This window comes from Oncorhynchus mykiss, chromosome 8 (assembly GCF_013265735.2).
Source record: "Oncorhynchus mykiss isolate Arlee chromosome 8, USDA_OmykA_1.1, whole genome shotgun sequence".
Taxonomy (NCBI): Eukaryota; Metazoa; Chordata; class Actinopteri; order Salmoniformes; family Salmonidae; genus Oncorhynchus; species Oncorhynchus mykiss.
Window position 1 is genome coordinate 4,618,614 of NC_048572.1, and position 26,662 is coordinate 4,645,275.

The 26,662-nt window shown below is 41.8% G+C and overlaps 2 protein-coding genes across 3 annotated transcripts; one reads left to right on the forward strand and one right to left on the reverse strand.

Annotated features, from left to right (window-relative positions):
• Positions 1-363: 363 nt before the first annotated feature.
• On the reverse strand, positions 364-3,200 carry LOC110529274 (proto-oncogene c-Fos). 2 transcript variants are annotated; one of them, XM_021611392.2, is made up of 4 exons: positions 2,871-3,200; positions 1,980-2,195; positions 1,049-1,823; positions 364-1,000 (listed from the first exon to the last, which is right to left on the reverse strand). In XM_021611392.2, exons 1-3 carry the CDS (start codon positions 3,000-3,002, stop codon positions 1,053-1,055), a joined length of 1,119 nt encoding a protein of 372 aa, XP_021467067.2. In that variant the 5' UTR covers positions 3,003-3,200; the 3' UTR covers positions 364-1,000; positions 1,049-1,052. The 2 variants fall into 2 exon arrangements, with proteins under 2 accessions (XP_021467067.2, XP_021467066.2); XM_021611391.2 differs by having other exon boundaries at positions 364-1,823.
• A 6,589-nt stretch (positions 3,201-9,789) lies between these two features.
• LOC110529275 (proto-oncogene c-Fos-like) lies at positions 9,790-13,864 on the forward strand. The gene is made up of 4 exons (XM_021611393.2): positions 9,790-10,496; positions 11,334-11,564; positions 11,923-12,030; positions 12,237-13,864. Exons 1-4 carry the CDS (start codon positions 10,326-10,328, stop codon positions 12,984-12,986), a joined length of 1,260 nt encoding a protein of 419 aa, XP_021467068.2. The 5' UTR covers positions 9,790-10,325; the 3' UTR covers positions 12,987-13,864.
• The last annotated feature ends 12,798 nt before the right edge of the window (positions 13,865-26,662 follow it).

The window sequence follows — 26,662 nt, forward strand, 5'->3', positions numbered from 1 at the left end:
AATAATTTCTAGCGGGGTTGGTTGAGGCAGCAATTTCTATATTTGGGCACGGAAAAGAACGTCACAGCGACAGCGTTCGGTGTCAGGTTAGAAGAAAAAAAAAAGAAACGTTTAAGCACGCACAGACGTCAGAGCGCTCTGACGTGGAGTCAACCTTGGCAACAGAGCCATGGAACAATAAACAGCGCACGGAGAGGTGCAGACCACTACGTTAATAATAATGACCCAATTTTAGACAATTGTGTAACTGCCCCCTATAGAAAACCCATTCACTTTCATAGTCTATATAAAGTGTAATTAGTTATACATGTCAGTGCAAAATTGATGTTTTTTTTTTATATATAAATAGAAGGTAGACGTGAATAAATAATTTAATATTTTATTTCGTTCAGTTTATTTCTTACGTTTCACAAAGGTTCAGTTCTTTGTAGTATAAAAATAATTAGACATTTCACAAAAGAAAAAACGTTTTCACAGAAAACTTTCATACTAGGAGAGACCAACCAGACATGGCTAGACAAGCACATGATTATTATTAAATATCAAACATACAAGAAGCTCACATTCCATCAACTAGAAAACAAACAGGTCAAGATAACTGTATTGCTCTGAACACAGAAACAACTATGTTATCTAGCACCATAAAAATCAACATAACTATTTTGTAAACCCAAACGATTGGTTTTATTAGTTAAACATGCTTTAATCAGCTACATAGTCGAAAGAGGCAAGTAATAGCCTATTACAGTCCATACAAAACAAATATATTTTGCTTCTTGGTTGTGTGAGTCCAAGTCCATATCTCTGTAATCATTCTGCACAGTCACCACATACTGGTACTGTACACGGGGGAAGTGCTAAATGTGCTCTAGAGGAAATGGTGTTGTGTGGAAGAATGTGCCTTCCCCCAAGCGCACTACTTTAGACCAGAGCCCTATGGGACAAAAAAAAGCAATTAACTAGGTCATAGGTTGTCATTTGGGACACAACTATGGTTCTCCTGCTCACAGGGCTAGGAGTGTAGGGGAGCTGAGGGACTAGGGTTCTCCTGCTCACAGGGCAAGGAGTGTAGGGGAGCTGAGGGAGTCAGAGGATTGATCGTTGCTGCTGCTCCCTCTCTGTTGGGCTACGCCACAGGTAGGCAACGCCTCCGCCTCAGGATAGCTGAAGACGAAGGAAGATGTGTACGTGGTGCAGGCTGGGGTGCAGGTGACCACAGGGGTGCACAGGGGCTCAAAGTCATTATTGGCTGTGCTGTAGAGAGGCTCCCAGTCCTGGGTGTACAGGGAGCTGGTCAGATCTACATCGGGCACCGACCGGGCCGTCTCCATCTCCGTCTTGACGAGGAGAGACAGGGACTCCTCCAGGCAGGCTGTGTCCAGGTCGGCCATCTTGACGTCAGAGACGGTGGACAGGAGGGGGCTGCTGGAGAAGATTGAGGCTGAGGTGGAGAGGTTGGAGCTGGCGGTCAACGGAATGGAGGTGAGGGGAGTTGCAGAGCAGACGGAGCTGGAGACCATGCTTTGAGGCTGGGGTGGAGACAGCTGGATGGAGACCCCGTAGGAGTGGGAGGGGAAAACAGTGTCCATATCAGAGGGGATCTTGCAGATGGGCTGGTGGGCTGCCAGGATAAACTCCAACTTCTCCTTCTCTTTGAGCAGGTTGGCGATGTCGTTCTGGAGAGCGGACTTCTCGTCCTCCAGCTCGTCAGTTTCACCCTGCAGAGTGTCGGTGAGTTCCTTCCTCCTGTTGCGACATTTAGCTGCTGCCTGCTTGTTCCTCTCTCTACGGAAACTCTTCTTCTCCTCCTCCTCAGGAGAAAGCTATAGAAGAAAAAAAAAAAAGAAAATGAATTCCCCACCATCTTTGAATGCAATGTCATCATTAAATCCTACATGCACTGTTCTCCATATTCAAAACCAAATGAATAATTATACAATGCTTCTAGATCAGGTCTAAGGATCAGTTAAGATAGTTACCTGCTCCATTTTGGCTCTGCGCCCAGAGCTGTGGCCCTTGTTCCTCATGGCGCTAGTGTAGGTTGGGGGGCTGGCACTGTAGGGATGGACTCTGTGAGAAAGGGCCACGGAGGATACGAGCGGCTGGTCCATCCACTGCAGGTCTGGACTGGCAGAGATGGCCGTGACAGTAGGGATGAAGGAGCCACTGGATGCTGAAGTCAGGTCTGTGAAGTCCTGTTCGAGAATGAGGAGAGATTTCAGTCAATACAGGAGCATTTCTATCCAGACAGGGTAGACTACTAGGGTGGGTGGGTGATGCTGCTGAAGCAATGCACCGCATCATGTCCCTTCATGCATATGAATGAAGCCAGTTGGTCGGTCTATTAAAAAGCCATACGGTCTATAAATATCCCCCCCCCCCCCCCCCCCCCGATGTAAGCTATGACGCAGAACTTTTCTCTGGGGTTTCCTCGCTAAATGAATGAACTATAGGAGTATGTTGTCAGTGTTGCAGAGCAGAACCGAGTCCGATGCTTCAACAGCTTGGCTACTATAAGGAGACTTCATGCACTGTTATAGCCTAACATGTTATTGGTTTATCTAATACAATTACAGTAAAAAAAAAAAAAAGGATTACTGTAATGTTAATACACTATAGTATCAGTGCTTGACTTGAACTGAAGTAGGTGCTGACACTGTTTATAAAATGTATCTGCGGGAGTTCCACAATACTTTCGAGCTAATATCCTATAAAAGGAGTACAGGAACGTTGAACTCAAACAGTATTACATTTGAGGTGTCGATACTCAGCTCTGGTGAGCTCCTTCCCAAGTCAAGCGCTGACTAGTAGTACAGTTATCAATGACATTGTAACTAAGGAAATATGCCATAATTGATCGATCAACGTACCTGAGATTGTGGAGAGCATATAGTGGAGTAAGATCCCGCAGGAGAGTTGTAGTAAGCTAGGTTGTCGCAAGCTGGAGAAGCGGTACTGCACCGGGAAGAGGAGTCACAATCTGTGTTGAAAGCGGAGTACATTATCGTTTCAGGAGATCACGAAGAAACTCGGCAAAATCCAAAAAGCGTCGGATAAAGTTGTCGAAGTCAAGTGATCCCTTTTGGCAGGTTAGCTGTTGTTGATAGAGATCCTGTGTTGAAGTCTATTTCGTATCTTTGCGTTCTCTTTTTAGCTGCTAAAAGTTTGACTGCGGACTCTGACAGCTCGCAGGGTTTTTATAGTTTTCCACCCGACTGGCGAGGAAATACTCATGACGTAGGCTTGGATCGTACCTCCATGATCAGCGCGACATAACAACAGTTTTAAAACATACTAAATACTCATTTTGACACTCGTAACACGTTGCATAGTGTAGAATAGTTAAAACGTGTGATTTAACGTGCGTTTGATGTGTGTTTATTGTATAAGATCAAAAACATAAAAGTTGCAACGTCGAAGTTACCATTCCCAAGAAATGGAATGTTCCAAAAGGAGATCCCGTCCACGTAATTTACCTTATATGGTGTATCCTGTTAAATGGGCGTGCCCTGCTTGGAAACACCAAAACTATCCTGAGATCAGCTACAATTGGCTGACAGCAGCATAACGTTATAATGTAACGACAACCAGTGTTGGGGTAGCTACTCTGAAAAATATACACGGACTTACACGAAACCATAGCAACACCTTCATAATATTGAATAGTTCACTATACCCAAACTACTTTGTGAAAAAGTAGCATACATCTAAATCTGCAATGTCATAGACTACAAATTGCAAGGACAGAGCACACTGGAGTCAGATGTTAATAACAGAATGTGTCATTTCGCCTATTAAACACATACACTACGTTTCAAGTGAGAATTAATTGCACGTTTTAATGTCACGGGCACAAGTACAGTGAAATACATTTTATTGCCAGCACTAAATCCAACAATGCAGTAATCAGTATAGCACAAAAAAAAAAAAGACCACACCAGGTAGAACATAAACACACGAGAAATCAAAACAAACAAATGAGAAGAACACAAGAAATTAAGAAGCTGTATACAGGGTCAGTTCCAATACCATAATAACAATGTACAGGGATACTGGAGTGATGGGGGTAGATATGTATCGGGGTAAGGTGACTAGGCATCAGGATATATGATTATATGTGAGTGTGTGTGCATGTGTGTAGAGTCAGTATACATGTGTGTGCATGTTATGTGTGTGTGAGCAAATTAAGTGAGTGAGTGAATGTGAGTGAATGTGTGTGTGTGTGTGTGTGTGTGTGTGTTTTGAAGTTGCTCCACTCATCAAATTTTTCACACCCTGGGTTGTTCCTGATGCTCTGTATCATCCCATTTATCCAAACATCAAATTTCCAAAGTTAAGAGTTCAATTTAGGCCCTCATTCTGATTGGTTAAGGTAAGATTTAAGGTTTGTGATAGGGTGAAAACATAAAGTAAAACCACTGTCCACCACTGGGATCGAACACACAGCCTCCTGATCCAGTGTCATGGAATTACTGATGATATGGGACATACTCAACTGTCCTATTTGTGGAATAAAATATTGAACAACTTGACATTGAAGTCTCAATGGGTAGGCCTCATGATGTATAAATATGTTACGTCCTCGGTTAAGGAGGGTCCCCAAGGACTATGTAGCGTTTAACATTACATCCGATTTCAGTTAAGTCATTGAGAAGATACTAAAGCACCTCACCAGTGTGAACCGATTCAACACAAAGGTAGTACTTGTAACTGAAACAACGGACCAATAACCTGCGTATAGAATATAATAACTTCTGATTGGCTGGGCCTCAGCTCCCCTGTGGGTGGGCCTAGCTCCCCTGTGGGTGGGCCTAGCTCCCCTGTGGGTGGGCCTAGCTCCCCTGTGGGTGGGCCTAGCTCCCCTGTGGGTGGGCCTGTGCCCTCCCAGGCCCACCCCATGGCTGCACCCCTGCCCAGTCATGTGAATTCCATAAATGAATTTACAACATAGATAAAAAAGATTTATGGAACTATTGTGCAGATCATAAACAGAGGGGTTATCATAATAAACAGCCGCTGAACTGAAGCCAACAACATCTCCTAGACTACGCATGTACTTTGGCCCAAGGCAACTGAAGCCAACAACATTCCCTACGCTACGCATGTACTTTGGCCCAAGGTAATGTTTGTACCTGTTGGGCCTACCTGTGGAATCCAGGTGAGGTGATGGGAGGGCGTGGCAGTAAGTGGAACAACAGGTACAGAGTAGATTCTTGATGAAAACCTGTTCCAGAGCACTGAGAACCGCAGACTGCTGTGAAGGTTCACCTTCCAACAGGACAATGACCCGAAGCACACAGCCGAGACAATGCAGGTTTGGCTTCGGGACAAGTCTCTGAATGTCCTTGAGTGGCCCAGCCAGAGCATGGACTTGAACCCGATCTAATATCTCTGGGTAGACTTGAAAATAGCTGTGCAGCGACGCTCCCCGTCCAACCTGACAGAGCTTGAGAGGATCTGCAGAGAAGAATGGAAGAAACTCCTCAAATACAGGTGCGCCAAGCTTCTAGCATCAAACCCAAGAAGACTCCAGGCTGTAATCACTGCCAAAGGTGCTTCAACAAGGTACTGAGTGAAGGGTCTGAATACTTATTTAAATGTGATATTTACATAATTAAAAACGTATTTTTTTCTTCATCATTTATAGGGTGTTGTGTGCAGATTGATGAGGGGGAAAAAACAATTGAGTACATTTTAGATTAAGGCTGTAACGTAACAAAATGTGGAAAAAGTCAAGGAGTCTGAATACTTTCTGAAGGCACTGTATGTCTCATATTTAATATATTATCTATATTATATTATATATGATGATTCAATTCCATGTTTATTTTTTGACTCAACAAGTCCTGAATAAGTTATAATAGTTCCAAAAATATACCTCCCCGTGTAGGCTTCATAACAAACTTTGTTTATTCTGCAAAAGTTTTTGATAAACATTCTTAAATAGTTTAAAAAAAACATCACTCTCATAGACCAGTAGCCTATATATTAGAAGAGGGTTCCCCGCCCCCCCTTCCCCGCCCCCCTCCTCCCCAGTGGCAGTGTTGCCCTGGTATCTGTTTTGTTGAACATTCTGCGTTGTCTTGGCAACGCCCCACCCCTTAGCTGTCTGTGACGCTCTGGTTTTTCATAGCGGTCTTTCAGAGCGGAGCGGTGGAATGCAACGCATGGTTAGTTGATCACTGTTTATTTAGGTAGCCCGAGTGATTGGCAGACTCGAAATACACAACATCGGACTTGATTTTGAGGGGATTTCAGATGTTTGTTTATGAACTTAGAGTCAAATGCAGTGTATTTAGGCTATAGCATTGCCGGTTCAGCCATACGTAGAAGTTGTAAAGAAGGTTTTAAACAAGGTTAGGCTATACTCTCCCATCAATGATTTTTCCCCCAAATGGTTATACACAAGAGCAAGCACATTTTTGCCGAACAAAATATAAAAATGCTTGATTTATTTTATTTTGTCATCATATATCAATTTTGGCAATAGTTTTATGGGAGTTTTAATGGAAAAAATGAAAAGCATTCCTTGTGAGTGTTCCCATTAAGCTAATCAATCAGAATTTTCCTTTCCATAAATGCGAATTAAAAGTAAGCGGGATGGAATCAGTCCTTCCTTTGAATAATTGCTTCTCAATTCTATTCAACAGTGCACAAACAGTTCCCTATTCAGACCTCTCTTTCAACAAGGGTCTGCTCAACGATTTCATCTGCCTGGTTTGTTGCCTGAAATGCCAATGATGTCATCTGTAGACCCTAACAGGCGTTTGGATCTAAACATAGAACTCCTTTCAAAGCATTTCTCACATTCACACTTAAGTGACCCGAGTGAAACAGGGGACATGGCTGCTGGTAAACGCGAGGCAAACCCTATTTTGGAAGGTAGCCTAGCAGTTAAGAGCATTTTTTTATTTTACCTTTATTTAACTAGGCAAGTCAGTTAAGAACAAATTCTTATTTTCAATGATGGCCTAGGAACAGTGGGTTAACTGCCTGTTCAGGGGCAGAATGACAGATTTGTACCTTGTCAGCTCGGGGTTTTGAACTTGCAACCTTCCGGTTACTAGTGCAACGCTCTAACCACTAAGCTACCCTGCATTTGGCCAGTAACTGAAAGGTCGCTGGTGGGAATCCCCAAGCCGGCAAGGTGAAACAATCTGCCATTCTACCTTTGAGCAAGACAGTTAACCCCCAACAACTGCTCCCAAGCAATGTTCCCTCTAATTTATTTTAATCACTGAGCAAATGTCAGGTCTGCTGAGAGCAAACTTGAGCATTGTGAAAATTCTGTGCAACTTCCAGTGTGCATTTACTGTGAACGCTGAGGCTGTACCCACTTTAAGTTAGTTTTAACATTGGTCAAGTAGGATTCTGTGGCTATTTGATCATAACGTAGGCCTACCAGAGTGGTCTACCATCAAAAAACAATGGAGAAAATGCATCCCATAACATTTTAACATGGAAATAGCTGTTCCATCATTCAACCTATAGTAGCAGCCAATGAGTGGTGTTCAATGCCTACATTCCATGAGACTTTGGAGAGAAAAAAAACAAGCATGGCTTGACCTTTAACCTGTTTATGCACTTGTCCTTCAGGCAAGGAGGTGACTGAAAATGATGTTGTTTGATGCATGAAACCACTTTACTAAATAAAATGCATCATTATCCCCATACCATTATTACATAGAATCAGACAAATTATGATACCTTCTGCCTATTGGTTACTTAGCTTATTCAAGCCTGTCTCAAAATACAACACTGCTCCTTTAAGACAAAAAAAAAACATCTCTTTACCTGACTCCCTTTTCAAAGATGTTTAGAAATACAGATGTTTTCTGCTCTTGTAGGAAGCAATCACACCCCCATTGCTGACTACAAATGATATATAACTGGGCTAATAACTCACTAACTAGCAAAGGAAATGAAGAAATATACAAACGATCTATCATTCAAAACTAGCAGTATTTCTCTTGATTCGTCATTCAGGATAATGGGATAATTAGGAGTACACTGCCATCTCCCATGCCTGGATTGAGGTATGTTTTCTGAGCCATATCTCATACCGGGTCCACACGGTCCTTATCATGGCAGCCTTGTTCCGCCTAGAGAGAGATTGTAATGAACATCTAGTCCAGTGGTTCCCAGACCTTTTTCATTCAGGCCTCCCTTCCAGGATTGATGCACTACCCAATTTCTAAATTGCACCTTGTGCATTCTACTATTACAACATTCAAGAGTATATTGAAATCTGGAGTATATTGAAATTGCCACAGTTTGGCAACCACTGATCCAGTCAGATTCTGGCTATGCTACTTTAAAATCACTTGGACAACGCTGGGCCAATTGTGCACCAGCCTATGGGACTCCCAATCACATCCAGATGTTTATTTTTTACCTTTATTTAACTAGGCAAGTCAGTTGAGAACAAATTCTTATTTTCAATGACGGCCTAGGAACAGCGGGTTAACTGCCTGTTCAGGGGCAGATTGACAGATTTGTACCTTGTCAGCTAGGGGATTTGAAATTGCAACCTTCCGGTTACTAGTCCAACGCTCTAACCACTAGGCTACCCTGCCACACCAAATGTGCTTCAGCCTGGATTCAAACAAGGGACTGTAGTGACGCCTCTTGCACTGAGATCCAGTGCCTTAAACCACTGTGTCACTCGGGAGCAAAACATGCTGCCAGTAATTTTCTTAAAGAAGCTGTTGAGAAGAAGACCATTCATCTGAGCCAGGAAAGTGTCCCAAAATGGCCCCCTATTCCCTACAAAGTGGTACACTACTACCCTATGGGCCTTGGTCAAAAGTTATTCTGCTGTCCCCACGGGATTAACCCTTTTTGGTTCCAGGTAAGAACCCTTTTTTTTTGGTTCCATGTACCTGGAACCTAAAATGGTTCTACAAAGGGTTCTCCTATGGGGACAGCCAAAGAACCCTTTTAGACTCTAGATAGCACCTTGTTTTCCTCAGAGTGTAGGCTAGATAAGGAACAGGGTACAATTTGATTATGGGATGTAGACGTATTCGAGGATACACTTCATCTCCTGGAGAAAAATATTGCAAGAATAAGATTGAATCGTTGTAATATGCATGTAGCCTATTCTAAAAAAAAAGTTAGCACTTTAATAGAATGAATTACTGACACGGATTCATTTCATTGCCTATTTCAGTTTTTCTCTAGGGAGTGTTTGAATGGTCCCACTTAGCTCAACACTCAAGGCGGCCTGTGAACGGAAACTCCATATATGGTCCTAACGGTCTCCACTCTGATTGGTTCTCTGGCTGCAGCGACAGGTCTGTTGCTTGAGCAGTATTTGTCAAGTTTAGGCAATATGTAATAATTATAATCACAGCTTTAATCTCACAAATAATTACAGAGAGACGTCTCTGTAGCAGGTGTGCATAGTGGCAAACCCTCAAGAAATCTATTTTCAATGTCCTTTCTATTTAAACATGGACCGATGTCTATCTGTAACACACGTATGGTTATGCTATGAGTGGATGCAGAAACCCCGCCTGCTATTCAGATATCGACAACAATAGAAGTGTTATTAAAATGATTAAAACAAATAACATTTGTATTAAATATTAGAAGACTAGATTCTGTGTGGATAGTGTCCTACACAAGATTGCTGTGTTTTGGAGGACATTTAAGGTCGGAGGTGTATATGAAATGATAAGATTGGCAGACGATTTCATTCGACATGTTTTCCATAGGAACAGCCTAGGCTATATATAGCGTGGTACATATGTGTTCAGTGTATGATCTGAAACGTGGCCATGTGTGTATTACGAAACAATGTTGTTTTTTTTTACAAAAGGAACGTAGGCTTTAACGTGCCTAATGCAAATGCTGCATACTGTAGGTTGCTATATGATGTGACGTAGATCATTAATACGTTGGTGGTGGTTACAATGTAGGTATCTATTTCTTGAAGAGGGGTGCTTAATATGTAAACATTTGGTCATATTTTAATAGTGGGCCTAATTAATTTGGATAACAGTAAGACTGCTCTCAACTCTCAGTTAAAATGTTTAGTTAATAGTGCTGCTCCATTGATAAAACAAGCCTGTTGATTCTACCCAACAACACCCTTCTCTCTTTGTGGAATGGTACGCTCTCTCCACACAGATTTCATTCATAAAATTCCAGCTCACTATAAAAGGAGGCGCACTCCACTATCTGCACCAACTACCATTCACATGAAAGAACCCAGAAAAAGTGATGCACAGAGGTGATTGAACAGCAGCGCGGTCGATAATAGCCTATAATATAGGAGGAATAGTGATTTGTTTTTTTATGCTTTATTGATACACATCATCATGTATCCAGACTCGAGCCCAAACTACAATGTCTCGAGCTCGTCCGGCAGCAGCAGCAGCAGCAGCAGCAGCAGCAGTTTAGCATCGCCTACCGGAGACTTACCCGCGTGCAGTCAGCGGTCTCCAAGCTCACTCACGAGCGCATCATCAGTAGACAGCAGCACGTCTCAGGTACAAATGGATTCTTAATAGAAAAAATGAAAAAGCTGCATGGAATTGCGTTGGAGGATTATTTGGAAATGTTCACTGTGTCTGTGTTGCATTAAGTCTGTGGCAAAATCAATCATTTATATGTATATATATATATATATTTTTTTATTGCATATTAATTTAGAGTGATTCTGAATCTGCAGCCTATTAGTCTACTAGACCGTGAAATCGCTCGTGATAGAAAATATGTAGGCTCCAATGTCAGCTCCGTTACTGCGACACACAGCCTATCCAGATGTTTATGGCTTGTTGAAAAAGCCCTTATTGAGTAGGTACCATATAGGCCTGCCTACATGCCACCGTTGTCAGACTGTTGGCTGATCACCTTCAAATTTCTGACATTCCTGGAGCGCTATAGGCGGTCCATGTTTCCCAAATGATAATTGAAGACTTGACTGATGCCGTCATGCCAATAGATGATGAGGATGGTGATCATCATGAAGATGGTGATGACGATGATTTATGATGATGATAATTGGTTTAGCTTTTATTGGCAACATGAGATGGACTGTCGTTTTTTTACGGTTGTGTTACTGCGATCAGGGCACTCTTGTGAATGAGACCCTGGCCTCAATGGGTTTCCCCCTGAATCATCAAATAAAATAAAAATTGCGTGACATCAAACCCTAATTATTGATGTTGTAAATGAGTACATAATTAGCTATAGATACAACATCAATTGTGCTATAACCAAATCATTGATGCACATCACGCCCTTTTTTGGAAAGGTCAACCACGCATGTCATCGGAGTCTATTAAGATTTAATCAATTCAACATTCCTTGTGTTGTTTTTGCAGAATGTTTGCGGTGAAACAGACTGTCCACGGCAGTCTGCCTTTGTTCCTACAGTGACTGCGATCTCAGCCTTCTCGGATCTGCAGTGGATGGTCCAACCGACCACCGTCATCTCGGCATCTGTCTCCCCCTCCAGCAGCGCAAAGCCTACAAGAGCTCATGGCGCAACCCAGTCATCTTCAAGAGCGGGAGGGAACGCGGAACAATCCACCAGCGCGAGAGGGAAAAAACAGGTAAGCTGTGTTATATATCATGGACAATTTCGATATAATTTTTACTATGCAGTCCTGAATGGTCGAATGTGCACGTGTGTGCACGTGACTGGATAGACTGTGCCAATGGTGCAGCATAAACACAGTGTTCTAGAGGTCTAGTATCAGCTTGTTACTCACTCAATGTGTAGCCTAGCCAAGGAAAGTCTACAGTCAGTAACCATGGTATATTTTCTGACACACTGCATTAAAAAAAATGTATAGGCTATTTTAAGCCTTCCTTTTTGCCAAATATTGAATTAGCCTTAAGGGTCCAAGTGATGCAATGGCAAGATTCCTTATGCATTTATAGTGTTCTCTTTTGTTGTGACTGGTCCAGGCTACATCAGAAGAGGATGAGAGGAGGAAGATCAGGAGAGAGAGGAATAAAGTCGCAGCAGCCAAGTGTCGCAACAGACGGAGGGAGCTCACCGACACCCTGCAAGCCGTAAATACACCCTGTTCTCATGTCAAACTGTCATGCGGAGATGCTTGGCAGAATGGATTTGCAATGGGTTTTTTTTTAAAAACACTTTTTTTTTAACCTAAAGTGATTGATGCTCTCTATACTTCTTACTTGACCATGTATCGTCTTTTTTTAATTGGCATTTCATAAACATGGTAATTGATTAATGAGTGGTTCTCTCCTTATAGGAAACTGATCAGCTTGAAGAGGACAAAGAGGCCTTGCAGACAGAGATAGCCCACCTCCTGAAAGAGAAAGAGAGTCTGGAACAGATCCTATCCGCCCACCAGCCAGCCTGCAAACTAGCCGCCGCTGAAGACAACAACGTGGAGGAAGACATCGACGAAGACATCGACGATGACATCGACCGTATGCTCCAGGACCCTCCGGATTCCCCCCAGCTGCTCTCCATCTTGGAGAATGAAGACAAACTCCAACTCCCAGAGGGAAATGCAACACTAGTGACTGTGTCCGACACTCCTTCGCTTCAGGACATGGAAACTGTTGTGGTTCCCTCAAACATCTCCATCTCTGCGTCGGCCATCTTGGGTAACTCCAACATCCTGCTGTGCTCCAGCGCTGAGGAAGAACCCATGGACGACCTAAACTTCGACCAGGATGACTTAGACAACCTGGTCCCTAGCCTGGAACTCAACATGGCTGTGGCCCCTGAGACTGCCCCGTCTGTTCCCGACATCGACCTCCTCGGAGGCCCCTTCTGCCTCTCAGACTGGGAGACCCTGTACAAGTCGGTGGCCAACAATCTGGAGCCCCTCTGCACCCCCACGATGATGACTTCCAGTGACAGTCCTACCTGTAGCAGTTACCGCTCTGTGTTTAGTTTGAATTACACAGAGATAGACTCTTTGGCGGGGACAGGAGTTGCAAATCCAGCTCTGAGACCCTCAAATGAGGTGTTGGTGGTAGATCTGATTTGATGAACCGTAATCTGAACTCTCCCACGCTGTTGACCTTGTGACACTGTTATGGGACTGGTGGGACATATACATACAGGGCTAGTTTCCCCCACTCACAGATTAAGCCTTAGTCTTCAATTAAAAAAAGCAGTGTTCAATGATGATTCTCCTTTGAAAGTGCTTCTTTAGTCCAGGACTAGGCTTAATCTGTGTCTGAGAAACACGGCCCTTGAGGTTGATATTGAACCAATAAGCTATGGTCTATTCATCTACCCCCCCCCCCCCCCCCCCCCCACCCCCCCTGATGTTTTGTTGTGCTTGTTATGATGTTTTGTTAACATTTAACCTTTAGCACCAAATTAAATGGTTACTGTGACTATAACAGTATCAACATCTTCCATATATATATATGGAAGATATATAGATATATATATATGAAAGATATATAGATATATATATATATATGGAAGATGTATATATATTGGTGCACCTGTGAGGGCTGTTCATGCTCTTGAAAAAGATATCTATTGTTGTCCTTGTATCAAAATTAAATGCATGCAAAATCATACCATTTTATTAAAAAGGGGTGCTATATCTTTGTTTTTCCATGCTTAAATATAAATGTGAAACTAGACTGTGGTTTGTGAGGATACTGATATCAGATTGTGTCTTATTAACAGGTGAAATTACAGTTTGAGTAATGTGGACATCATTTTACTGTAAAGTGACATTTCTTTCTGGTTTTCCATGAAAACACAGCACCTTGTATTTTATCAAGATGTATTTTATGACATAGTTTATTTTTTTACCTCAAAAAGTTTTGACTAATTGTTGGTAAGATGCAAAAAAAATTGAACACAGACAAATAAAATAATAAAACTGTTTGTTTGGACCCTGTATACGGATTGTTTGCTTTGAGGGAGTTGTATACATCTACCGTCTGCCTCTACGACGTGTGCAGCGATGTATCATTTTACAAACGCGATCTCTCCCGTGCCAGTAGGCTAGCTAGCCCAATAATTAACGTGAAACAAATAATTTCAACATAGAAACTGTAAAACGTCAACAGCAACAACAAAAATAGACAAGTATAGGCTTTCACTAACCAGCGCCAGGACCATGGACAGGTCTTCCCTGATAACGTCACCAACTAGCTTGGTTAACTCGGACTGGCCAACCACAATAGTCGTTGCCTTTGTACGCCATTGGATATTCATGAAATCATAATTTAATGAAGTTGTATCTCGTCATAGAATCTCCGTTATAGCCTTAAAAAGAAAAGGTTCCCGGTGGATGCTTTAGGGATTTTTCAAATTTAAACTGTGGGAGAACCCCTTTAAGTTCTTCAAAGGACCCTCATTAACGGTTCCAAAAATAAACTTTTGTGTTTCCTTTTTAATAATCAGCATAACAATAACAACAATATTTTAGTTGTCAGTGTTTATTATGATTTTAGCGGCTAAGTATAATTACAAAAAAATCTAAATATGAGATAAACTCCCAGCCCCAAGTCCAATAGGTATATCCTCTGGCGTGTTGATGTTAATGTGTTGGTGTTCTCCGTATCCATCGGCAACATGATTTTTCAGTGCATGGTGATTGAACAGGTTTCCTGTTATATTCATCAGAGGTGTAGGGAGGGTGAAGTCTGTGAGTACCAAAAAATATACAATTATTTAGATTATTATCAAAAGATGCACATAACAGTATTCATATCTTGTTTTTTTTTGTGGTAAAAATTATGTGAACGACAAAACTGTTCACTTTTGATACCGGTTTTCATACACATACCTTGTCCTCAGTGTAGAGCCCTCTGATACACATACCTTGTCCTCAGTGTAGAGCTCTCTGATACACATACCTTGTCCTCAGTGTAGAGCTCTCTGATACACATACCTTGTCCTCAGTGTAGAGCCCTCTGGTACACATACCTTGTCCTCAGTGTAGAGCTCTCTGGTACACATACCTTGTCCTCAGTGTAGAGCTCTCTGACACACATACCTTGTCCTCAGTGTAGAGCCCTCTGGTACACATACCTTGTCCTCAGTGTAGAGCCATCTGGTACACATACCTTGTCCTCAGTGTAGAGCCATCCGGTACACATACCTTGTCCTCAGTGTAGAGCCCTCCGGTACACATACCTTGTCCTCAGTGTAGAGCCATCCGGTACACATACCTTGTCCTCAGTGTGGAGCCCTCTGGTACACATACCTTGTCCTCAGTGTAGAGCTCTCTGATACACATACCTTGTCCTCAGTGTGGAGCCATCCGTTACACATACCTTGTCCTCAGTGTAGAGCCATCCGGTACACATACCTTGTCCTCAGTGTAGAGCTCACTGGTACACATACCTTGTCCTCAGTGTAGAGCTCACTGGTACACATACCTTGTCCTCAGTGTAGAGCCCTCTGGTACACATACCTTGTCCTCAGTGTAGAGCCCTCTGGTACACATACCTTGTCCTCAGTGTAGAGCCATCTGGTACACATACCTTGTCCTCAGTGTAGAGCCCTCTGGTACACATACCTTGTCCTCAGTGTAGAGCCCTCTGGTACACATACCTTGTCCTCAGTGTAGAGCCCTCTGGTACACATACCTTGTCCTCAGTGTAGAGCCCTCTGGTACACATACCTTGTCCTCAGTGTAGAGCCCTCTGGTACACATACCTTGTCCTCAGTGTAGAGCCCTCTGGTACACATACCTTGTCCTCAGTGTAGAGCTCTCTGATACACATACCTTGTCCTCAGTGTAGAGCCCTCTGGTACACATACCTTGTGTAAGTAAGCAGTCCTGTCATCTGTGTCCAATGCAGCTATATAGCCTTGAATAAATGAATATTTATTTTTATATACAATTTTTTACTTTACCTTTATTTAACTAGGTAAGTCAGTTATTAAGAACACATTCATATTTACAATGAAGGCCTAGGAACAGTGGGTTAACTGCCTTGATCAGGGGGAGAATGACAGATGTGTACCTTGTCAGCTCGGGGATTCGAGATCTTGCAACCTTTCAGTTACTAGTCCAAAGCTCTAACCACTAGGCTACCTGACCCCCCCTCCACTCTAACCACTAGGCTACCCTGCTGCCCCACAAATATGCTCATTTCCTGTGAATTTTTTCCCGTTTCTGTTTCAGAAAAAAAAAAGTCAAAGTATCCAATAACACAACCATTTACATATGAAAATGTAGATGATATCATCATAAAGCAATAGCAATTAAGATCATAAGCATTTGTTTTTCTCAGTAGCAACAACCATAAGGTTCTTCAAGGAATTTTAAGATGCTTAGAAGAACCGTTGATCCCCCCTCATTTTTGGAGCTAGCTACATGCCAATGATTTGTTTAGCATAGCAACGTTGAATGAATAGAACGATTAGAATTAACGACTGGGTCAAACTATTTAAGTGATAATGCCCGAGAAGCCGATGTTTGGAGGATATATTTGCACGGCTGTTGTTAGGCCCGAGGGCCGGCAAATCATGCCACTATATCCTCCAAACACCGGCTTTGAGGGCATTATCACTTTTATACAACGGGTTACCAACACATTCAAATAATGATTGACACATTTGAATTAAAAACGTTATTTTGATTAATTTATTCATACTAATTCATCCTTCCACAAGATATAGACCCGGCACAAATCTAGGGTTGCGGCCCAAACCCGCTGGTCGTTCAGTCTTTTTATTCTGTATCTGGCTGGCAACGTTCTTGTCCCTTGCTTAGCCAACTACGAATAATTTACAGTCATGTCAAAAAGTGCAGCCAGAATAACAGCAAAGTAGCCTGCCTGCCTAATCCCGAAATGTCCATTACTATGGGACAGCTGGAGATCGAATTTGAATATTGAAACAATGTTGCAAATGTCAGAGAGACAGACTGCAAGGTTTATACAAATCTGTACTGTTGAAAACTAAATGTTAGTCTAAAAGAAATGTGAGATAATGTCTATATGCTTTTTATAGTGCAGATCAAGGTTTTAACTTCCCTTCCTGGGCTGATGAGACAGTGGATTGTGCAGTCAGATGGAACAGAGTAAATAGGCATTTTAACTTCATAGATTTCGCCGGTGGTAATTTGTGTAATAGAAAGGGCTAGAATGCGGGTTTTTAACCAATCAGGATTCAGGATTAGACCCAGCCCTTGTATAAAATGAAATAACTAAGACCAGACCGTTTGGGTAGCAACTTCAGAATACAAAATAATAATTTACTCGTGAAAATAATACTTTAAAAAAAATCAATATGATGACAACCTCGAACAAGGGAATAATCGTGACAACTCCATCCAAGGGATGCATCCCAGCCCTTCCCTTCGCCTCGGGCCTCAGAACAGCCCTTGTCGGGAGTTGTCAACCTTTAATTCCCGGGTTCTCAGGTATTATTGCTTAAATATACCATTGACATATCTTTTTGTTGACTATTTTAATGGAATACATTACATTCGTATGTATAGGCTATTGTTTAGGTCGTGAATAATGACATTTGAACCAAAATAGACCATGATAGGCATTTGAAAAGCCTACAGCTATGTCAAATGCTCTTTCCATAAATTGTTCTAGTCTTGAACTTTATAAATTAATGTCATCAAGGACATACTTTTTAACGAGGGCTTTTTAATGATGGCGAAACAACAAGATCACGTTAAGTATTTATTATCGTTAATCTCTTGCCAATATTCTCACCGTCAAGGCAAAAGCAGAAATGCACACAGCACAAAGCGTGCCGGGTTCGGCTAGAAGGGGTACTGCTTTAGTCAACATTTTCTTTTGGCAGCCGGTTAGGATAATTAACATAGCAAATTAGGAGAATTAGGTTAGGTTTAGGGTTAGCTAAAACGCAAAAACAAATCAACTTTCGAGGTTAATTTGACAAAAAAAAAAACTCTATCCCCCATCTAGGCATGATGACAAGTGTGCCAGTGCAGTATTTTTTACGTCACGACGTGTTTGAATTGGACGCGATTGCGTTGCACTTCCATGTCCATATTTGGAGAGTTCAGATGTTTTGTTTCCATGGAGACGCGATGGCGAGGTGTTGGGTTTCGAGCTGGAAGATTTTCCCGGGAAAAAAAGACAAGACAAGACAGTGCAGAGGCAGAGCGAGTGGAACCGGAGAGAACCGTTGTTGTCGAGAAACAAACAGTCCTTCGCTCCAGGAATTCCATCGTCATAGTGTGCTCTTTCAAATGAATATTACATTGCCAGTTGTCATGCTGTGCACGTTTATTATCGGCTTATCTTCTTGTCTATGCAAACAGCCTGCTGCTCGCTCCTACCCATGCCTATTCTAGTCTTGATGCTAGAATATAATAGCCTATTCAGTTCTAAAATTGCCTCAGAATTGCCACTTGGCTTGCCATGTAGCCCACAGACAGCATAAGAAAGATAACAGCACTTTCTTTTCATAAATAAAAGGAATGCATAGTTCTGCCTAATATATTGTATTCATGTGTACATAGAGCAACATGGTATTTGTGCCAGAAGACTGTCCTGCTGTGCACGAAATCTTGCTGACCTGAGAAAGGATTCAATAGAGCGACAAGACTTCCATCTTTAATCACGTTGCTGAAGCCCATTCCAGTGGCAAACATCTCCCTGTATGATGTATGTATGATGTATGTATGATGTATGTATGATGTATGTATGATGTATGTATGTATGATGTATGTATGTATGATGTATGTATGATGTATGTATGATGTATGTATGATGTATGTATGTATGATGTATGTATGATGTATGTATGATGTATGTATGATGTATGTATGTATGATGTATGTATGTATGTATGTATGTATGATGTATGTATGTATGATGTATGTATGATGTATGTATGTATGATGTATGTATGATGTATGTATGTATGATGTATGTATGATGTATGTATGATGTATGTATGATGTATGTATGATGTATGTATGTATGATGTATGTATGATGTATGTATGATGTATGTATGATGTATGTATGATGTATGTATGATGTATGTATGTATGTATGTATGTATGATTGGAGATATATTTTCTCTGCTAAAAAATGATGTGTACGAGGTAGGCTATATGCCATTCAATTGTGTGTGTGTGTGTAAGTGAAGGGTACTTGTGTGAGCGTGGGCATTTTCTCATTCAGTTAGCCTCATATGTGAGCAGTAGAGGGAGCTGTAAAAGAGGAGATTCTCTCTTGACATTCACATGCTGTGCATGTTCCTAGGCCTATCTAATCAGGAGGCCTTACGTAAGTAAACCTGAACCAAAACGAAAACCTAACCGGCAAATTACACTGACTGTGCAAAACAATAAGAACACCTGCTCTTTCCATAACTGACCAGGTGAATCCAGGTGAAAGCTATGACCCCTTGTTGATGTCACTTGTTACATCGACTTCATTCAGTGTAGATGACATGGTTAAATAAGGCTTTTTAAGCCTTGACACAATACAGCCCCATAGTGGAGGTGTCATAATACCCATAAAACCTAGTGGTCAAACAAGGAAATGGTTCCAATCGTTTTTTTCCCACAATTCATTTTTCCCACAGGGGGATTTTTTAGAAACCCTTAAAATAAGGGTCGTGTTTTGTGTATTGATAAAAGTAATCTTGTCCTAGAGAGATTTACACAGTTATCAATATGTCACGCCAGGGTGAGCCGACACGAAACACAGCCCACATCTAGGAACAACTACACTTAAAATAAGGGCTGTGTTTCGTGTTACGCGCGTTTCCGGGAGCTTGTGTGGCCCACCATTTCGCAGCTGAGCCGTTGTTGCTCCATGCCAAGGGTGAGCTTACCCGAAACACAGCCCTTATTTTAAGTGTAGTTGCTCCTATATGTTTCCACTTCACCATAACAGCACTTACAGTTGACCGGAGCAGCAGGGCAGAAATTTAACAAACTGACATGTTGGAAAGGTGACATCCTATGACGGTGCCACGTTGGAAGTCACTGAGGTCTTCAGTAAGGTCATTCTACCGCCAATGTTTGTCTATGGAGATTGCATAGCTGTGTGCTCGATTTTATACACTCGTCAGCAGAGGGTGTGGCTGAAATAGCGAAATCCACTAATTTGAAGGGGTGTCCACATACTTTATATGTATAGAGTGTACCTATTACATTTAACTAACTGTAATTGAAAATGTTATCTATGTTCTCCAAAAAGTAATAATGCTGCAAACTTCAACAAAGGTAACAATTTCACCTTTCAGGCAAATTTTTTTTTTTATAAATTGCTGAGGTGTAGTCACTTACACAGCACAAATATGATAAAACATGATAGGATGCTATATTATCCTTCCATACGATGCAGTAGTCTGTATTATCCTTCCATACAATACAGTATTCTGTATTATCCTTCCATACGATACAGTAGTCTGTATTATCCTTCCATACGATACAGTATTCTGTATTATCCTTCCATACGATACAGTATTCTGTATTATCCTTCCATACGATGCAGTAGTCTGTATTATCCTTCCATACGATACAGTAGTCTGTATTATCCTTCCATACGATACAGTAGTCTGTATTATCCTTCCATACGATACAGTATTCTGTATTATCCTTCCATACGATACAGTATTCTGTATTATCCTTCCATACGATGCAGTAGTCTGTATTATCCTTCCATACGATGCAGTAGTCTGTATTATCCTTCCATACGATACAGTATTCTGTATTATCCTTCCATACGATACAGTAGTCTGTATTATCCTTCCATACGATACAGTAGTCTGTATTATCCTTCCATACGATACAGTAGTCTGTATTATCCTTCCATTCAATACAGTAGTCTGTATTATCCTTCCATTCAATACAGTAGTCTGTATTATCCTTCCATTAAATACAGTAGTCTGTATTATCCTTCCATTCAATACAGTAGTCTGTATAGTGATGTATCCCTTTTGTTTCAATATGTTCCCTCGTACAATAACCTGATGGGTATTTTTCGCGTGTTGTCTTTTATGTTAAAAGGAGTCCACAAAACAAAACGTAGGCCTACATTTGTATACATTGATACCTTTGCTTCATAAAGCATCTTTGAAACAGTTTTCTATGTACTATATATATATATATATATATATATATCAAAGACATTTCAGGGGCTATTTCCAGGTGGAAATGTTACATAATGTGTGTTACATAATGCACCTGGAAATCCATACAGGTCTCTCAGTAGTTTCAGACTCGTCTTACATACAGTCCTATCTCACTGGAAGAGTGTGTTCATTTTTCCTAAGGGTACGATTTGCCCCCTCCTATTCCTCATGATCAGTCTCCTATCCCCTCTCTGTGATATTCATAAGGATGTGCTATATTTACAGGGATAAGTTTGGAAGGCATCGTCACCTGACGCCGGTGACGCCACAGCTCTGAGAACATGGAGAGGGGGGGGGGGGGGGCGGGGGGGGGGGGGGGGGGGGGGGGGGGGGGGGGGTGGGCAACCTTGTGTTGTTGGTGGAATTAGTGTGTATATGGAATCAGATGATCGTAAGCACAGAGCAATAGGCAGAGCAATAGACTAGAATATCTTTGTTGTCGTAATGTCACCCACTGGCCGTAGAGAGGCTTTTATTCTCTATTTTGGTTAGGCCAGGGTGTGACTAGGGTGGGCATTCTAGTTTCTTTATTTCTATGTTTTCTATTTCTTTGTGTTTGGCACGGGCGCGGTTCTCAATCAGAGGCAGCTGTCTATCGTTGTCTCTGATTGAGAATCATACTTAGGTAGCCTTTTCACCCCACGTGGGTTTGTGGGTAAGTAGTTTTCTGTATAGTTTTAGTTACCTTACAGAACTGGTCGTTTCTCGCTTTGTTCTTTTTTTTGTACTAGTGTTCAGATTTTAATAAATATCATGAACACGTACCACGCTGCGCTTTGGTCCACTCCTTCTTCAGACGAGCGTTACACGTAACCCTTTTCTGTATCCCAGTTACACCTCAGAGGACATATTTATGCCCCCCCCCCCCCCCCCCCCCCCCCCCATTAAATCAAAGCATCAGTTGACTGTTAAAAGACTTATAGGCCAGATAGGTGGATGGGAGAAACATGGCCATCTGTTTCTCCCAGTATCGCAGCCATGGTAACTATCTAACCTGTTGAATAGATTCTGATCAGGGACGTCACGCATGTTTGAGGGGGGACGGGTGGCCAAATTCAGATATTTTTTTCCATTTATTCTGATCACATCTATATTTCTATCCTTTTAATGTGCGAAATTAAAGGAGAACGTGCCCTTGAATCCTTGATAGGTTTTCAAGTTCTTAACTACTTTTGGACGACTGTTATCCAAATACTTTGTGTCTCAGTTCCTTAATATTATATTAGATTTAAAACATTTGTCACCGTGTAAACTACTAAAAATGGTCAGATATGGAACTGCTGTTAACATAATGCCAGACAGAGACTGAAATAACTGTGAAGACAGACAGACGTGTTGACGTGATTGACAAGACTGTCTGGGATTCTTTTCAAGGGAGAAAAAGGAAGGAAGGAAGGATTATTATGGAAGATATGATGTCCATCTGTCTGATGATATCGATAGACAGACAGTGAGTCAGAGAAGAGAAGTGTCTGGACTGGAGTTTTGCGTTATAGGACATTCCCCTCAGGTTTATATGCAGAGACATATAGTAGACCATATTGAATCTTTTCCATGGCTGTTTTGCATTGATGCAGCTTGCAGGAGTACCATATCCTATGCTGACTCAATTTCTTTTTATTTGAGTCTGCTTGGCAGGGGTCACATGCCTTGGACATAAACTTGGAACTATCACATGTTTTAGTAAATACTGTATAATAAATAATATTTTATAAATGTATGTAAATTAAAAGCCAGTTCATTAATAAGGGTACATTTCCTGAAGTAAACTGCCATTTCACTTTCAATTTCTTATATTGATGTTTAAACTCCCACCCACACAGAATACACTGTTCCCTATATAGTGCACTAAATGTTTAAAAAAAAGCAGATATAGCAACACCTCGCAGCACAACGCCTCTCCCCTATTTGACCTAGATAGTTGGTGTGTATGTATTGATAAACCCCAGGAAGAGAAGCTGCTGTTATAGTTAATGAGGATCCTGATAAACCCCAGGAAGAGAAGCTGCTGTTTTAGTTAATGAGGATCCTGATAAACCCCAGGAAGATAATCTGCTGTTATAGTTAATGAGGATCCTGATAAACCCCAGGAAGATAATCTGCTGTTATAGTTAATGAGGATCCTGATAAACCCCAGGAAGAGAATCTGCTGTTATAGTTAATGAGGATCCTGATAAACCACAGGAAGAGAATCTGCTGTTATAGTTAATGAGGATCCTGATAAACCCCAGGAAGATAATCTGCTGTTATAGTTAATGAGGATCCTGATAAACCCCAGGAAGAGAAGCTGCTGTTTTAGTTAATGAGGATCCTGATAAACCCCAGGAAGATAATCTGCTGTTATAGTTAATGAGGATCCTGATAAACCCCAGGAAGATAATCTGCTGTTATAGTTAATGAGGATCCTGATAAACCCCAGGAAGAGAATCTGCTGTTTTAGTTAATGAGGATCCTGATAAACCCCAGGAAGAGAAGCTGCTGTTTTAGTTAATGAGGATCTTGATAAACCCCAGGAAGAGAAGCTGCTGTTATAGTTAATGAGGATCCTGATAAACCCCAGGAAGAGAATCTGCTGTTATAGTTAATGAGGATCCTGATAAACCCCAGGAAAAGAAGCTGCTGTTATAGTTAATGAGGATCCTGATAAACCCCAGGAAGAGAAGCTGCTGTTATAGTTAATGAGGATCCTGATAAACCCCAGGAAGAGAATCTGCTGTTATAGTTAATGAGGATCCTGATAAACCCCAGGAAGAGAATCTGCTGTTATAGTTAATGAGGATCCTGATAAACCCCAGGAAGAGAAGCTGCTGTTATAGTTAATGAGGATCCTGATAAACCCCAGGAAAAGAATCTGCTGTTATAGTTAATGAGGATCCTGATAAACCCCAGGAAGAGAATCTGCTGTTATAGTTAATGAGGATCCTGATAAACCCCAGGAAGAGAAGCTGCTGTTTTAGTTAATGAGGATCCTGATAAACCCCAGGAAGAGAATCTGCTGTTATAGTTAATGAGGATCCTGATAAACCCCAGGAAGAGAATCTGCTGTTATAGTTAATGAGGATCCTGATAAACCCCAGGAAAAGAAGCTGCTGTTATAGTTAATGAGGATCCTGATAAACCCCAGGAAGAGAAGCTGCTGTTATAGTTAATGAGGATCCTGATAAACCCCAGGAAGAGAATCTGCTGTTATAGTTAATGAGGATCCTGATAAACCCCAGGAAGAGAATCTGCTGTTATAGTTAATGAGGATCCTGATAAACCCCAGGAAGAGAAGCTGTTGTTATAGTTAATGAGGATCCTGATAAACTACAGGAAGAGAATTGCTTTATCTGTTTTTTGAAACCAGGTTTGCTGTTGATTTGAACAATATGAGATGGAAGGAAGTTCCATGCAATAAGGGCTCTATATAATACTGTACGCTTCCTTGAATTTGTTCTAGATTTGGGGACTGTGAAAAGACCCCTGGTGGCATGTCTGGTGGGATAAGTGTGTGTGTCAGAGCTGTGTGTAAGTTGACTATGCAAACAATTTGGGATTTTCAACACAATGTTTCTTATAAAAAGAAGAAGTGATGCAGTCAGTCTCTCCTCAACTCTCAACCGATAGAGACTGGGCATGCATAATATTTATATCAGCCCCTCTGATTACAGTGAAGAGCAAGACGTGCCGCTCTGTTCTGGTCCAGCTGCAGCTTAACTAGGTCTTTCCCTTGCAGAACTGGACCACAACGACTGGACAGTAATCAAGATGAGACAAAACCAGAGCCCGAGTTGGTCCAGAGTAGAGTGAGGAATGTAGGGTTCCGTTTGGGACGCAGGCTGGGCAATGATACCAAATGATACCAAATGATACCAAATGATACCAAATGTAATCACGTACGCCAGCCTTGATCATAGTGCAGAAAGCTATCAAAGACCCAACGATTCTAAAGTGGGCAAAGAAAAATGCAATATTTAAACACAGATTTTTATTTATGTCCTATTTTCTTTTTCAGCTCTAATTGAATGAAAATGGTTCCAGTAATGTTCCTGGTTTTGCAAGAGATGAGAGAATCTCTCGACACGGGTTCATATTACTTTGATTTGTCTCTACTGAGATTAAACAAATAATTGATATTAACTGGTGGAATTTTTTTGGGGGACTTCATTATGCTCAGTGTGGTATATTTTCACAGAAATGTCACTGTGAAAGGTTATTGTTTTTGTTGTACCCGAGGCCTTCTCTCCAGTGAGACCCCACAGTGCCAACTCGGCACACAGACCATGTAGTTTCCTCTACTGATTGCCATCTCTGTCTGTACTGCCTCCCTCCTCAGCCTCCTATCGAGCAGGGGATTTGTTGAAAGTCTTTGTCCACGCAGGAAGGCAGACAGACAGACAGACAGACAGACAGACAGACAGATAGACAGACAGTCAGACAGTCAGACAGACAGACAGACAGACAGGCAGGAAGGCAGACAGACTGACAGACAGACAGGCAGGCAGGAAGGCAGACAGACAGACAGACAGGCAGGTAGGCAGACAGACTGACAGACAGACAGACAGGCAGGCAGGAAGGCAGACAGACAGACAGACAGACAGACAGACAGACAGACAGACAGACAGACAGACAGACAGACAGACAGACAGACAGACAGACAGACAGACAGACAGGCAGGAAGGCAGACAGACAGACTGACAGACAGACAGGCAGGCAGGAAGGCAGACAGACAGGCAGGTAGGCAGACAGACTGACAGACAGGCAGGAAGGCAGACAGACAGACAGACAGGCAGGTAGGCAGACAGACTGACAGACAGGCAGGCAGGAAGGCAGACAGACAGACAGACAGACAGGCAGGTAGGCAGACAGACAGACAGACAGGCAGGCAGGAAGGCAGACAGACAGACAGGCAGGTAGGCAGACAGACTGACAGACAGACAGGCAGGCAGACAGACAGACAGACAGGGAGGAATCACAGAGCCTCAACTCCCTACATAATGGCACCCTATTCTCTACATAATGGCACCCTATTCCCTTTATAATGGCACCCTATTCCCTTTATAATGGCACCCTATTCTCTACATAATGGCACCCTATTCCCTTTATAATGGCACCCTATTCTCTATATAATGGCACCCTATTCCCTTTATAATGACACCCTATTCCCTTTATAATGGCACCCTATTCCCTTTATAATGACACCCTATTCCCTTTATAATGGCACCCTATTCCCTTTATAATGGCACCCTATTCCCTTTATAATGGCACCCTATTCCCTACATTATGTAGCGAATAGGGTGCCATTATGTAGAGAATAGGGTGCCATTATAAAGGGAATAGGGTGCCATTATGTAGAGAATAGGGTGCCATTATAAAGGGAATAGGGTGCCATTATGTAGAGAATAGGGTGCCATTATAAAGGGAATAGGGTGCCATTATAAAGGGAATAGGGTGCCATTATGTAGAGAATAGGGTGCCATTATAAAGGGAATAGGGTGCCATTATGTAGAGAATAGGGTGCCATTATGTAGAGAATAGGGTGCCATTTTTCACGCCACCTAGGAGTAAACTAGAGCCAAACAGGAAGGATGTAGACTATAGCCTTGACTCTCTCTCTCTCTCT

Coding starts and splice junctions, on each gene's coding strand:
- LOC110529275 (XM_021611393.2), top strand. CDS start 10,326: ATGTATCCAGACTCGAGCCCAAACTACAATGTCTCGAGCTCGTCCGGC. Junction 10,497..11,333: donor TAGACAGCAGCACGTCTCAG/GTACAAATGGAT, acceptor TTGTTTTTGCAG/AATGTTTGCGGTGAAACAGA. Junction 12,031..12,236: donor TCACCGACACCCTGCAAGCC/GTAAATACACCC, acceptor CTCTCCTTATAG/GAAACTGATCAGCTTGAAGA.
- LOC110529274 (XM_021611392.2), bottom strand. CDS start 3,002: ATGTACTCCGCTTTCAACACAGATTGTGACTCCTCTTCCCGGTGCAGT. Junction 2,196..2,870: donor TATGCTCTCCACAATCTCAG/GTACGTTGATCG, acceptor ATTCTCGAACAG/GACTTCACAGACCTGACTTC. Junction 1,824..1,979: donor GCAGAGCCAAAATGGAGCAG/GTAACTATCTTA, acceptor TTTCTTCTATAG/CTTTCTCCTGAGGAGGAGGA.